At 41.0% G+C, this 14,937-nt stretch overlaps 2 protein-coding genes across 2 annotated transcripts; both read left to right on the forward strand.

The window, feature by feature from the left end:
* Positions 1–1,992: 1,992 nt before the first annotated feature.
* LOC113161636 (leucine-rich repeat-containing protein 3-like) lies at positions 1,993–3,687 on the forward strand. Its single transcript, XM_026359379.1, has 5 exons — positions 1,993–2,246; positions 2,354–2,479; positions 2,555–2,719; positions 2,861–2,939; positions 3,479–3,687. Exons 1-5 carry the CDS (start codon positions 2,004–2,006, stop codon positions 3,685–3,687), a joined length of 822 nt encoding a protein of 273 aa, XP_026215164.1. The 5' UTR covers positions 1,993–2,003.
* A 1,907-nt stretch (positions 3,688–5,594) lies between these two features.
* psmd3 (proteasome 26S subunit, non-ATPase 3) lies at positions 5,595–12,926 on the forward strand. The gene is made up of 12 exons (XM_026358511.1): positions 5,595–5,916; positions 6,550–6,740; positions 6,927–7,067; positions 7,387–7,523; positions 7,820–8,010; positions 8,315–8,418; positions 8,511–8,625; positions 8,859–8,978; positions 9,064–9,167; positions 10,760–10,915; positions 11,855–11,905; positions 12,672–12,926. The coding sequence occupies exons 1-12, from the start codon at positions 5,751–5,753 to the stop codon at positions 12,747–12,749; spliced, it is 1,554 nt and encodes a 517-aa protein (XP_026214296.1). The 5' UTR covers positions 5,595–5,750; the 3' UTR covers positions 12,750–12,926.
* The last annotated feature ends 2,011 nt before the right edge of the window (positions 12,927–14,937 follow it).

Here is a 14,937-nt window from a genome sequence, read left to right on the forward strand (position 1 = left end):
AGAAGTACAGAAGTAAAGAAGAAGTTCAGAAGTAAAGTAATAAAGAAGTATAGAAGTAAAGAAGTACAAAAGTAAATAAGTACAGAAGTACAGAAGTAAAGAAGTAGAGTACAGAAGTAAAGAAGTAAAGAAGAAGTTCATAAATAAAGAAATACAGAAGTATAGAAGTAAAAAATTACAAAAGTAAAGAAGTAAAGAAGAAGTTCAGAAGTAAAGAAGTAAAGAAGTAAAGAAGTAAAGAAGTAAAGAAGAAGTTCAGAAGTAAAGAAATAAAGAAGTAAAGAAGTAAAGAAGTAAAGAAGTAAAGAAGAAGTTCAGAAGTAAAGAAATAAAGAAGTAAAGAAGTAAAGAAGTAAAGAAGTAAAGAAGAAGTTCAGAAGTAAAGAAGTACAGAAGTAAAGAAGTAAAGAAGTAAAGAAGTAAAGAAGTAAAGAAGAAGTTCAGAAGTAAAGAAGTAAAGAAGTAAAGAAGTAAAGAAGTAAAGAAGAAGTTCAGAAGTAAAGAAGTTTAAAGTCGTCCAGCAGTTTTACAGAAACAACTTTTTCAGGTTGAAAAACTTTTACAGAACAAACTTTTTACATGAACGTGTTCAAGTCGACTTAAAATTTTCCAAAGAAATAAAGAAAAATAAAAAGTTAGTAAAAGTATTTTTAGTTTAACACAGAATACTGATCATATTCTAGTTACATGATCAAATTATAACATCAGCCGTATTGTAATGTGAGATAAAGTCTAATTAAATGATCCTAGAATTGAATATATTCTGTACAGTTGAATCTATCCTGTAATATACTGTAAGTACACTATTGTACAATATAGAACATGTACTGTAAATATAAATACTACTAATACTACTAATACTGTTACAGAGGGCAGGGTTCAGTTTAACCTGTATAATTTGATCCATATTGTAATTTATTTCAATGAATTAGCATTGTGCTGGATAATTAGCTAATGGATCATGTTTATTTATGAACCTATCCCACCTGTAAAGGAAGTACATAAAGTATAATAGTACTTCAGACTAACTTATTGAAGATGAAGAGTTTTGATGGTTGTTTTTTCAAATGATGCTGAAACGATGAAACCTCACTGTCAGGAATCAGCTGATGTGTTCTCCTGCTCCACCTGTTCAATCTTTAATCCCTGCTCTCGGTCTGAGCTTTAATCTGATCATCGTCTTACTCTCTTCAGTAATCCTTCCTCTGATCCTCCCTCCTTTGTTCCCTCGTCTTATCCTCCCTCTCACTCTGTTCTCATACAATCTTCTCCTCAGTCCATGGTTACGTTTCCTCTAAAAGACCTCCTGACCTCTGACCTTTGCTGAAACAGCTGCAGATCACTGACCTAAATTCACAAACAGGTTTCCTGCTGACAAACGCTTGAGGCTGTGCTGAAGTAGAAATCATGTTTCACTCATATTTACACAGCAGCGTTTGAACGTTTGTGCACTCTTTAGGTTTTTCTTTACTTCTGTTTAAACAGGAGCAGATTTTCACCACAGTCCTAAAACTGGATGAAGGGAACTCGACTAAACAGATGAGACCAAGACATCCCAGTTATTGTTGAAAATGATCCAATCTTAAATCTTTGTGTGGTAAAAGTATGTGAACCCCTCAGTAACTGGTATGACTCACTTTTGCAACAATAACTTTAAATAAATGTTTTCTGTTATGTGTTAAATGCGCTTTGTCTTTTCCGCTTTAGCTTTAGTTTCTGCAGGATTAACATCGAGACTTTGATTCAGCTAATCCAAGGTTTTAGCTGTTCTTTGGTAGAACCGCTGTTCTGTCATTTACCTGCACCACTCAGAAACACGTCTGCTTGGACTCATGGATGAGTATATGAGAATATGGGTCTGAACAAATGTGCATAGAAACTGCAACTTGATTGGTTAGTGGAGTGATTCTGGTTTTAGGCTTAAACCCAGAGGGACTGGCCTCTGTGTTCACGTCACGGTGACGTCTCTGCTTTACTTCTTTCCAGCAGAAGGTCTTTACACAATGTCCCACAACGCAAGCCTGCTGCAGCATTCTTCTTCTGTGGTGGACGTTTCACCACACAGGATGGTTCTTCTTCTTCTTCTTCTTCTTCTGATCCTCCCTTTGTCCAACCTGGTGATGACGTCATCACTGTCACCTGTGGTCCATCACAGCGACAGAGTCTCCGCCAACAAAGTCTGCCACCATCTGGAGATGCCGGACGGGGGAATGACGGTCCGCTGCAGTGGACAGAGACTGACGCAGGTCTGGCTTTTCATGGTGATACGGAGACCAGGTTTTATCAAAGCTTTGTGATGACTCTGTCTGTTCCAGTTTAATTCTAACCTGCTCATGTGTGTTCATGTCGTCAGGTACCTGTCGGCCTCTCCAATCTCACCATTCATCTGCATCTGGATAAAAACCTGCTGAGATATCTGCCAGCCGACTCTTTCTCTAATCTGTTTCTGCTCACCGAGCTCGACCTGTCCCACAACCAGGTACTGAACCTGCACCTTTTCAGACCAGTTTACACACAGGAGGCGTAGAAACTAATGTCTCCTGTTTCCTCTCAGCTCTCCTTACTGGAGGCCGGGTGTTTCCGGGGTTTGGCATCTTCCCTTCATTTCCTGGACCTGTCTTCCAATCGTCTGTCCACGTTGGACCCGGCAGTGCTCGGAGACCTGGGAGTTCTCGCCAACCTCTCGCACAACCCCTGGCACTGCGACTGCAAGATGCAGGTGAGTTGAATCTCTGCAGGTGACTTAAGAGAGGACTTCTTGGAGTGTGAACCTGTAAATGATAAGAAGATATTTTTGTAATACCTTGGAATCAGAAGAGCAGCTGATTCTGAGCTGAAATGATTCTGTGTTTGTGTTCAGCTGTCGCTGCCTCTGTTGGATCTGGACCCAGACTCTCTGGCTCAGGTCATCTGTCAAAGTTCTGACATTCCAAACCTCGGTATGTTTGCACCCATCAGTTCGCGAGGTGACGTTGTTTAGTACAAAACAAAACCAGTCTCAGAAAGGTCAGAGAGAAGGTCGGTGATGTAAAGTTACATATTCAATTAGGACTTTTAAAATGACATTGTTCCATTACACAGGTTTATTAAATCTTATTCTACATTCTGTTCTTCCCACTGTATTACAAGTGTATTATAATTTATGAAGGTGGAACGAGCTTTAAAAAGAGAACAGAACTCTTCCACAACTTTCTCTGCAACTAAATCTTAAATAAAATTTAAAAAATCTTTCACTTACTCCTCGTGAAACAGAAACAGTTCTTCCTAGAACACTTGACATTAAAATTCTCCTCCTTGACTTATATATTTTCTCTACATCTTGTGTATCTCGTTTATTATAAATGGAAATGTTACATTCAGTTAATAGTTTGTGTTACATCGTGTAGATGTGTTGTCACGTGTTGTTACATCATATTCACTGTGTTCCGTTACGACACAGACTATTTCATGGTGTAAATCTCTGTGTCTTGCGTTCCAGGAACTGTTGGGATACCGGTGGTCTTACTGGTGGAGGACTGGGATCTGTGTCTGTCTGTGAGGAGAACCATCGACGTGGTGATGCTCATCACCATGTTCCTCTGGTTCTTCATGCTCTTCTCCTACCTGTTCTACTACATCCACCAGAACCAGGAGCACGCCCGTCGGCACATGGAGTACCTCAAGTCTCTGCAGAGCCGCCAGGTGTAGAGGACACATGCGTCCTGGAGGAGGTCATTTATATTCATACTGGGGGGACTGGTGTCAGGAACTAGACCACGGAATGGTGGCTATGTCCTGTAATGGACCTGGAATCCTCTGGTTCGCTGTGTCATTTGACACTCTATGTCCACCTCTTCAGTAGTTCTTGAAGTTCTTCATGAGCCTATAGATCTTCCACAGATAAACCTCTTATCTTCTCAAGGATCAGTAAACCGTCTCTAAGGACCCTTGGAAATTGTTCTAGGGTCTGTGGATACTTTTCAAGGACCCTTAGAACCACATGAAGGACAACCTCTTTAAGGACCCAGGAGTTCTTCTAACACTGTCCTCAAGGATTTCCTAAACCAGGAAGGCAAGGACCTCTGGAGCTTCCTCAAGGACTTTTGGAACCATTGCATGGACCTCTGAAACCTCTTCAGGGCCTATAGAGACAATTAGAACTTCTATAAATTCTTTTTTACTGACTCTACCTGACTCCTAGAAATGATTCAGTGACCTGGAACTTATTCAGGGACACATTTTCCTTGACTACTGAAGCCCATTCAGAACCTCTAGAACTTTTTCCAAGACTTCTGAAACCATTTTGACAGCCTCTTACTCTTCCTCTAGAACGTCTGGAACTTCTTCAAGGCCCATCGAACATTCTGGAACTCTACCAGACTAAAAGACTTTTTCAGGAACTTCCAGATGTTGCTCACTAATTTGTACAACTCATCCAAAGAGCATTCCAGAACATTTTCATTAATTCCTGATAGCATTTCCAAGAGCTCTGGAACTTCTTCAAGGGCTCCTGAGCACAGATCATTAAAGCAAAACGGTTAGTTGTGTTGTTTGACTTTGCATACTTAATTAAAGCTGTTGCTGTGGTAACCGCCTCCCAGCAACAGCAGCGATGTTCCTCCTCACGTCGTCCATGTTTCTTTTCTTGTCATTTGAACTCTGAGCTCCTGAATCTGCTCCAACACTCACTGTATTTTTTATCAGGACGTTTGAACTGTGCCAATCATTAAAGCGTTAACTGTCACTATGACTGACTGACAAACCGACTGCAGAGAAAATCAAACCCTGGGAGATCTCACATCATCTTTATGTCCGTGGAACAGGCTTTTATTGCCTCATTAGAGACTTCCTCAGCTCTGTTTCCACTAGACTGAGCTTTTGTTCATGCAGAGAAATTAAGAAGGAAAGAAGCTGTAATGGAGTTATCCATCACCTCTATTCCTTCTTATTTAAATTTTTTAATAGGGGAGTGCTGAGAATTTGCTTCACAATAATAAAACAAAACTGTACACTGAAGATGTTTCAGTTTCAAATGATCAAAAGATGGATATGAGATAAAAGTTCAGAATTTCAGCCTTTTATTTGATGCTTTGTTAAACACTGGAGATGGAACCTTTGTTATCAGTGGAACCAAATTGTAGGTGAATAAATGCATTGAAACATGTAACTGACACTGAGTTTTCTTACCCAGGTGAGTCCTGTAAGACTGATTTGAAGAAATAACTAGGTCTCACTGACTCTAAATGACGACTCGGGTAAAGACTGTATTTGTTTTAATTAGGATAAATCAGCATAAAAACCAGAGTGAATCCTGATTTATTTATTCTTTACCTTTTTAAATTAAAGCATGTTACTGAATAAATAAAATAAAATAAATAAAAATAACTTTCTCTAAATACAGACATTCTTTCTTACCTTTAAGAATAAACATTTGTACATGTGTAAAATAACCTGTGGTGTATTTCTTTTATTTCTGTCTCATATTTGAGGAGGAAACTGTCTCATTATTTGCTGCCTCAGCATGAAGAGACAATCGAGCTATGATCGTTCTGCTATCGATTATCTGAGTGTGATCTTTTCATCTGCGATCAGCTCATGTCGCCTACGGTATCCCACAATCCTCTGCGCTTCATAATAGTTGCCAGTCATTGTGAGAACGAAGTGAAGCGAGCGGCGGTGACTCTGCAGATAACAGCCGCTTTAATTTAACTGTCTTTACGGACAGAGGGGATTATTCTGTCCGTGTGTCCGCTGTTTAGTGTCCAGACATCATGAAGGAGACAGCGGCCAAGCGACGGGACAAAGCGGGAGGCCGGGACTCCAAAGCCGAGAAGCCGAAGGAGCCGGGCCCGCAGCCGCAGGATGTGGAGATGCCGGAGGAGGAGACGGCTAACGCGGTTAAACAGCCCAAGGAGCTGGACAGTCTCACCCTGGACGGTAAGACGAAGGTTAAATAAAAGGGTTATAGCCCCTTGGAGAGTCCGGTACAGGAGCCGGTCCACTGTGGGTCCGGTTTAAAGACGACAACATTAGCACAGCGACTGTTAGCATTTTAGCATAGCGGCTAACTAACGTTGACCGCTGTGATGAAGCGTGAATTTAAAAACAGGAAATATGAAGATGAAGTAAACAGAATTTCATGCTAAAGTCTTTTAACCGTTTTTCTGTTCGGACCACACGAGAGTAGGTTAGATCAAAAACCACTCAAGACCTGTCCGTAGTTTCTGTGAAAGTTAATTAATCGGTGATGTTTGACACCCCCCCCCCCCCCCCCCCGACACACACACACACACACACACACACACACACATGCATATCTATCTATCTATCTATCTATCTATCTATCTATCTATCTATCTATATGCTTCCTGAATGTTTGCTTATGGCCAATGGAAAATCCTCAGTACCAGTAAAAGTTGGGATACGAGTTGTTAAGTGTTTACTTTTTCTGTCTGAGACAGAATATGACGACATATAAGAAACTAACTGAAGCCTAAATGTGTCAATTTATTAATGAACCTCTGAATGAGTTCTGAAACCTTGCTAATACTCTACCTCCCTTCTCCTCAGACATTAAGGAGCACGTGAAACAGATAGAGAAGGCGGTGTCAGGAAAGGAGCCTCGGTTTGTTCTTCGTGCTCTGCGTGCATTACCATCCACTAGCCGCCGCCTCAACACCAATGTGCTGCATAAAGCCATATGCGGCTTCTTCACCAACAACGCCAACACCAGAGACTTCCTGCTGGGCTTCCTGGAGGAGGTAAGAACATAATCAGTGACTTTTTTTTCGTCATCCATACTAAGTCGTCGATTTAGTCTATAGATCATACACAGAAACCATGTTGATCAGTTGGCTTCAAACAGATGAACAGAAGCTCTGCACAATAAAAGCTGAGCTAAATGATGATTTAAAATTTTACTGACACCTGCTGACTGTGTCTCGTAGCCGATGGAGATGGCTGAAGGAGATGTCCAGTTTCGTCCGAGGACAGGTAAAGCAGCGTCAGCTCCTCTGCTGCCAGAGGTGGAGGCTTACCTGCAGCTGCTGCTGGTGGTTCACCTGACCAACAACAAGAGATACACGGAGGTCTGACTACTCGCCTGTCTGTGTGTCTGACTGCTCACCTGTGTGTGAAAGTAGGATTAGATTAGTCTCCCTTTCCCTTTTAACATGTTTCAGTGTTTGATAAACAGTTTGTCCATTAGAGCCGTTTGGTTTTTGTAAAATATCACAAACACAATCTCAGAAAGAACAAAATGATTTAAAATCCAATCAGATATTTGCTACAGACACATTTATGTTCAGTTTAGAGTTTGTAGGCTGTGCACTTGACCCAGTTAAATGTGGAAGAGTTGACCTGATGTTTGATGATATTGTTCATTTTGATGATGGTTCTTATTTTCAGGCTCAAAAAGTGTCAGACGACCTGCTACAGAAAATCGGATCTAAGAACCGCAGAGCTCTGGATCTGGTAGCTGCGAAGTGTTATTATTACCACGCCAGAGTGTACGAGTTCCTCAACCAGTTTGACACCATACGCAGGTACACATACAAGTACACACTGACACACAGGTCTGTATTGTGTTTACAGTTAGAGCTGGATAGAAATGTGGGGATAGAGAACTACAACAACTTATCTGTTGGTGCCAAGTTTAGTGATTCATGTTTTTCTTTTTAAATATGTGAACAAATGTTGGACTGCAGGTTGACATTTTGTGGACTCTTGTGAACATTTAGTTTACAGACATCTCTACTCTATCTAATCTTCCCAACAGCAGATGTGTACAGACACACATGACCTGGTTTTCAAGGCTTCGTCTCTGTTTTTAACTCTTCAGCTTCCTCCACACTCGCCTCCGTACGGCGACTCTTCGTCACGACGCAGACGGTCAGGCCGTTCTTCTCAACCTGTTGCTGAGGAACTACCTGCACTTCAACCTGTACGACCAGGCTGAGAAGCTGGTGTCCAAATCGGTGTTTCCTGAACTGGCCAACAACAACGAGTGGGCCAGGTACCTCTACTACACAGGTGAGCTTCTTACTACAGACAATCTGTTTAAAATGTACTTGATTTTTATTTAATTTTATTGCTTAATAAATGAATTTATATGTGAGCAGATTGTTGTAAATTTGTCTATTGTTTGTTTTCTATTTCTATTTGAGTTTAACTCGATTTTTACTTTCTGACAGTTTTATTGTTTTTGTTCCTCCAAGTTTCACATTGTGCTACAGAAAACAAATTGTGTTAAATTCAGAATTGATTTTTATGTTTAGCAGTTGCAATTCCTGCTATGCACCTGTAAACACCTGTATCTTTACCTGTGTGACATCAGGTCGCATTAAGGCGATTCAGCTGGAGTACTCGGAGGCTCGCAGGACTCTGACCAATGCTCTGAGGAAAGCTCCACAACACACAGCCGTGGGCTTCAAACAGACGGTCTGTAGACACTGGGGAGGATGGTTTAACATCAGCTTGGTGGTTGTACAGATGTTAACAGTAGCAGAAACATTAAATGTGTCTGTTTTCAGGTCCATAAGCTGCTGATTGTGGTGGAATTGTTGTTGGGAGAGATTCCTGACAGACTTCAGTTCAGACAACCATCTCTCAAAAGATCACTGATGCCGTACTTTCTCCTGACACAGGGTCAGTATTTATACACAAAAACATACTTCTGTGGACCTTAACGTAATACAGCCTCTCAGTTCTAACAGCAATCCAAAACTTGATCTCTTTATTATCTCACATAATGTCTGTGACAATAAGCTGATTCATTTATATTTGAAGACGTTTGTGGATTATTTTACTGATTAAAATTATTTTGTATTGTAAGAAGAATTAGATTCCGGTCGGTGATAATAATTGTTTCTTCCGTGTAGCTGTGAGAACCGGTAACCTGGCCAAGTTTAACCAGGTGTTGGAGCAGTTTGGGGAGAAGTTTCAGACAGATGGGACGTACACGCTCATCATCCGCCTGAGACACAATGTCATCAAGACCGGTGAGGGGGGATTGGGGGGTTAACGACCTGTCATGTGAATATTTATTCACATGTAAACAAAACAAATGTTTTTGTGTGTGTTTAGGTGTGCGTATGATCAACCTGTCATACTCTCGCATCTCTCTGGCCGACATTGCTCAGAAGCTGCAGCTCGACAGCCCAGAGGACGCAGAGTTCATCGTTGCCAAGGTAACAATGGTATCTTGACTATTAAAATAAATACTATTAAAAACATGGATGTGAGGTTTGTCGTATAGTGCAGCCTCTCTGGTCTTGACAGGTTCATATTATTATATATTTAAAGCATGCCTGAATTTGTCACTCATGTCTACATGGAGTCATTACAGACTTACAGCATTACATTACGTTTTAAGATGGTTTAGTCTTGAACACCAGCTCCACTGCTCTATTGAATAAAGCAGTTCAACACTCACATTAAGTCTGTCCGTACACGTGTAACGGCAGCAGTTTGATCAGCAGATGTCACCATGTGACTCTGAACTGATTTCAACATTCGGTGATTCAGAAGCTTAATTTCTGCATCAACAGCTGTTGTATGTCTGAAAATATAAAAAGTTGATTTAAGTTAATTTGAATCAATGGGAGATGCACACATGAGGAAATGAGACTTTAACACCATGATGACATTGTGTGATAAATGCACCCAAAAAAAAAAAAATCCTTCTCTGGGTGGAATGTTTGGGAAAACTTCAGCTTCAGTTGATTTATGGTTCAAACCCAAGAGTCCAGTCCTCATTTCCTGCAGCTTGGGTGGAGGAATTAACCAAAGAGCCTCAGCTCAGTGTGGTTCACGGGCTTCATAACAACAGAGCCCTGGAGTACCTCACAAACCAGTTCTGCAGGGTGTGAGAAACTCATGCTTATTGGATCAGAGCTGGTGTCGGCAGGTTGTTTGCTGAGGCCCAGCAGCAGCGTGTTGGATCAACCACTGCAAGAAACTGTCACACATCACTACGTCTGTCTTTATATACTGGGTTTGACCTAAACTGAAGATTGTCTGAGCTGAGGAGCTGCAACCAGACCTGCCGGTGTCCTCTCAGTTCAGTGTGATCAATGATATAATGTGCTGCTGGCCCCCTTCAGTTAAAATCAATATTTGTTGTTGTTGTGAACTAAGAAGTCAGGAGGTAAAAATGGAGCACAGGCTGCACCGAGCTCAAGGTCATTGTGATAAAATCGGTGTAAACCTGCGTTTTGATGCTGTATTGTGTGTTTTGGGGAGGGGGGTTACTAGAGAACTGGAAGGTGAAATGATTATTTCTGTCTGAACACTGAACAGAACACGAACAGATTTGGACTTAATCTGACATCTGGACTTTATTAGCACATAAGGTGAAATGTTGACCGTAAACCAAAGCAAATAAAACTCAGTTTGAACAAAACAACAGCTGACGACCCAAAGTCAAACTTACAGACATAGAATATGATAAATGTAAGAAATTCACCCATTTCCACACACCGATGGCAAAGCTGCCTGAATCACAGGGGGCAACTTGCAGTTCAGTATCTTGCCCACAGGCACTTTGACATGTGACAGGAGAGCTAGGAATCGAACCACAGATCCCATGATTGGTAGACCTCCTGAACCACAGCTGCCCCAACAAGACTGGGTAAAAACTTGTGGAAGGGTCCCACCGGCTGACGGGAACAGAGAGCACACTGACATTAAACGGGTCAGAAGTGCTTAAGACTGGCCTGTAGCCCGGTGGATGGCTCAGCTGTGTCCTGCTGTTTTCATGAGATCTGTTTGTGTGGTTCAGGCAATTCGTGACGGAGTGATCGAGGCGAGCATCAACCACGAGAAAGGTTTCGTCCAATCAAAGGAGACAATGGATATCTATGGGACCAGAGAGCCTCAGCTGGCTTTTCACCAGAGAATCTCCTTCTGCTTGGACATTCACAACATGTCTGTCAAGGTAACACACCTGAAGCTTTTTTAAAATACTTGTTCCAGGTAAGGTATTTGCAGCGTTTTGATCTGACTTGATGTCTCTGAAGAGGTTTGATGTTATGATGAAATGGGTCCTGGGAGATTCTCTAATGACCATTACAAGGTGGAGAGGTAACTGGTTAGTGTTAGAGAAAGGTTGAAGTCAGGTTAAATGTCACACGACACACAAGACTGGCTCGGCTATAAAAAAAAAACAGTAGCTGACCAACAGGTTCTTCTACATCGTAGTGGTTCAGAGTCTCCTGTGGCAACAACATGCCATTCAAATTCATCTGTGACTATTAGATGTCATGAAACAATAATATGCTGCAGTTTTTATTTTGTTTTCTACTGGTTATTTTAATGTCCTTTTATTTCAAGTGGTCACACAGTCACTATTTAATAGATAAATGTTTCATAAAGGGTTTATTCAAACCAAATCTGAGGCTTGTTGTTGTATCTTCCAAAACTACCGTTTAAAACTTCCAGTTTCTCTGCTGATTCTTATTAAGTTCAGATGAACCAGTACGAACGGCAGAAACCGGCTTCAATGTGGATTTGATCCCCCTGTTGTTCTGAGGCCTTGTGAATCATTAACACAAATATAAACATGCATGACGAGTAAAATCTCTTTAAACTGTGTTTCACTTTGTCCTTAGTTCAGAAAACATGTTTCTGACAGTTCTGTTACTGTTTCCAAGAAATGGACGCATCGTCCAGCTCGATGAGTTTAGTTGAAATAAACCGAGCTCCCTTAAGAAAGGTGGACTTCACAGAGTTAAAACGGTGAAGTTGAAGACACACAGTTAATTACGGTTTAATTGTAGTAATTGATTACATCATAACAAGTTAGTTTAGGAGTCATGTTTGTCCTTGAGAAGAATAAAGATTCAGACACCTCATCTGTCTGTGTCTCCTCCTGCAGGCCATGAGGTTTCCTCCTAAAGCTTACAACAAAGACCTGGAGTCAGCAGAGGTAACACACACACACACACACACACACACACACACAACCACAAACAGCAGTAAACTCTGAACACGCACGATGATCGTGGCCGCGCCGTCATTCATCTCAGTGAATTTGTCTGGATCTGTTGTCATAGCAACAAGCCTTAAACCAGCAAAAAGGAGCTTACTTCTTTTCAGATCCAGATGGTTTTATTTCCCCACAGACGTGAAGTAACGGTGTTGATATGATTCAGATTTTACTGAGAACCTGATGTTATGTTCACATGATGATATAAAAAAGATTTTAACAAAGACAAAAACTGAACTGAAAGATTCAGAACGTGGATTTTCATGTGACGCGACATTTGTCATTTGAAGCAAACGTCTAAAATGAAAACGAAAACTAAAAAAGCAGTTTATCAGTTAATTTCGGAGACGTGGGTTTGTGACAGCAGCTTGTGATCATCTCTGACAACCTGACGCATGTCTGTGGTGAAGAACGTGGTCTGGGCTGGAAACTCTGCTTTCTGGAGCAAGATGAAAATCAGAAATGTTTATTGTCTCTGATGAGTTGCAGGATAAAAATGAAGTGAAAAATTAGGAGGAGGAAGAAACGAGCAGCTGCTGGAGTCATTTCAGTTTTTATTTTAACTATAATGTTAAACTGTTAAACCATCAAATCCCATTTACTAAAATGTATTTACCTTCCTGAGAAAATAGAATTTGTCATGTAAAGTTTCTGTGAATGAAATTTTCACATAAAATTTCTGTGTGTGTGTGTGTGTCGCATTCAGGAGCGTCGGGAACGTGAGCAGCAGGATCTGGAGTTCGCCAAAGAAATGGCTGAAGACGATGACGACAGCTTCCCATGATCCTCTCTGCTGACTTCCTGTGTGCGTGTGTCTGCATGGTGATGTTAGTAGATCAGTTATTACCCACAACCCCCCTCTCCTCTTCATCTCTGGTGTGTATTCCTACAAATCTCTGAACTCTAACTCCTCAACTGTTGTTTCTCTCAAAGAGGCGAATAAAATAAAATTTTGTTTACACCCATTTGTTTCTGTGGATTTGTGGATGTGGATGTAATTGTTGAACCAGCTGCCTGGTTGTTGACTCGAGCTGGATCAGTGTGTTTCAGGTGGACGTCCGCATTAGGAAACGCACATCTTCTTTCATGGTTACTTTAATATTTTGTGACGTAAAGATTAAAACTAAACTCCTAAAAGCATCTTTCTCTTTCTGTTCAGGAAGTTTAATGTAACTCGTAAAAACACGAGCGTGAAAAACAGATCCTACAAAACCAGACATGAAGTATCTTTGTGCTGTTTCTGCTTCAGGACTTGACTGTCAGACTGCGTCTGCGTCTCCTAAAAGTTTGAAAAACTGACTTCATGCAGAAACTGTATGAAGAACTTTCAGGTTGTAAATAATAAATCGGTGTTGATTTAGTTTAGTAGATTGTGTTTGTGGTCGTCAGCTCACTCCAGCTCAGTCAGACTGCGTTAAACCAGGTAAATGCACGTTTTGTTGCAGTTTCTCCATCCACAGTAAATAGAGCTTTTCCAGAGTGAGTAAAGCTGAAATCACTGTCTTCTAATGTTGTAGCAGTGAACAAGCAGATAGAGGCAGCAGCTTATTTTAATGATGAGCAGTTTGCTATCTAGTAATTACAGTTGGAATTCATTTACAGTTTAATATCACCAGTACATATCATCAGCAATAGTTCTATAATATTAATCTGAATTTGAAACGGAACTAGTTATCCAATAAATGTAGTAGAAAATGAAAATACTCCAGTAGAAATACCCGTGGCTGACATGCAGCAGAGTCCCAACTTGTACTTTACTATTAGTGTCTATTTATTTTGTGCTTTTACTCCGTTTGTCTGACAGCGTTACTTTACAGATTGTGATGAATAAAACGTGTAATCTGGGTAGAAGCTCGTTTGCTAAGGCGGAGAACGGGTGAAAGTCTATCTGCAACATTGTACAGGTACATATTGTACTCTAATGATTGTTCAGCTGCTAACAGATCTCACCTCTAACAAAGCCAGTGTCAGAATGTAAGATCCTCACATATAAAGCTTCACCATATGTAAAAGACCTCACAGTTGAGTGCTCAGGTTATGATCTTATTAAATGAAGTGGCTGAAGGAGCTGTGGACTTAGTTTAACGAAGAAAAGTGTGGTTTGAAAAGATTCATTGTCGAAGAACACGTTAATCATTAAAACCTGTGAGACACTGCTCAGGAGTAACTAAAGCTAACAGGTTAAAAACTATATTTTGAAATGGTTCTTTCCAGCAGCAGGTCGTGTCGCTGTTCCGCTCCAAAAATCTGCAAATTCAAGGTTCAGTTCTATACAACCCTTCACGTCCTGGTTGTTTCTTCTTGGCTGGTTTGTCTGAAAAGGGTTTTTGGAAAACACCACATTGTACATTAGAGAAACTGAACTAAATGTGGTCTGTGCCCCATCACTGGGAATCTTGGATGTAATACAAACATGATGGAACCAATGTGGAACCGTACTTCACAGGTACAAACTTTGAAATCCAGACTCGTGTCCTGCGGTAAGAAGATCCTCGTGGTCATTTTCCAGCTGAGAAGGTCGTCACCGGTGAGTTGGACGAACAGAGCTGCAGGTTCGACTCCCCAGCGACGACGCCATCATTCCTGTTGGTGCTCTGACGGTTTCCGTGACCCTTCGCTTCAGCACTGTGACCTTTATTTTAAGTGAAAATGATTTATCATAAAATAAAAAAAGTGAAAATCTCCCATTTGAAAGTTTTTAGATTCTTTGTCGTCAAGTTCTTCCTGTTTCCTTAAGATGAACTGGACTGGAGTCCAGTCTGTCAGGACAAAAACCAAGACATGAGGTCCAGAGAGTCTCTGTAGACCTCCACAGTGACACATGGTGACGAAGCACAGATCACGAAATGTCAGTGACCTCAGTAAGTGGCAAATGGAAGACATGAAGGACCTTGGTGTGGAAGGTGAACCAGGAACCTGCAGCCTGTCTGAAGTTTGTCAAACCACATTCAGAAGACAAATAGTCGACGGTC

Source organism: Anabas testudineus, chromosome 8 (genome assembly GCF_900324465.2).
Source record: "Anabas testudineus chromosome 8, fAnaTes1.2, whole genome shotgun sequence".
Lineage (NCBI taxonomy): Eukaryota > Metazoa > Chordata > Actinopteri > Anabantiformes > Anabantidae > Anabas > Anabas testudineus.

Bases quoted from the DNA above. Each gene is read 5' to 3' on its own strand.
- LOC113161636 (XM_026359379.1), top strand. From the start codon at position 2,004: ATGTCCCACAACGCAAGCCTGCTGCAGCATTCTTCTTCTGTGGTGGAC. The intron at 2,720-2,860 runs GTGAGTTGAATC...GTTTGTGTTCAG, and splicing joins ACTGCGACTGCAAGATGCAG to CTGTCGCTGCCTCTGTTGGA. The intron at 2,940-3,478 runs GTATGTTTGCAC...CTTGCGTTCCAG, and splicing joins TTCTGACATTCCAAACCTCG to GAACTGTTGGGATACCGGTG.
- psmd3 (XM_026358511.1), top strand. From the start codon at position 5,751: ATGAAGGAGACAGCGGCCAAGCGACGGGACAAAGCGGGAGGCCGGGAC. The intron at 8,419-8,510 runs GTCTGTAGACAC...GTCTGTTTTCAG, and splicing joins CCGTGGGCTTCAAACAGACG to GTCCATAAGCTGCTGATTGT. The intron at 8,979-9,063 runs GTGAGGGGGGAT...GTGTGTGTTTAG, and splicing joins ACACAATGTCATCAAGACCG to GTGTGCGTATGATCAACCTG.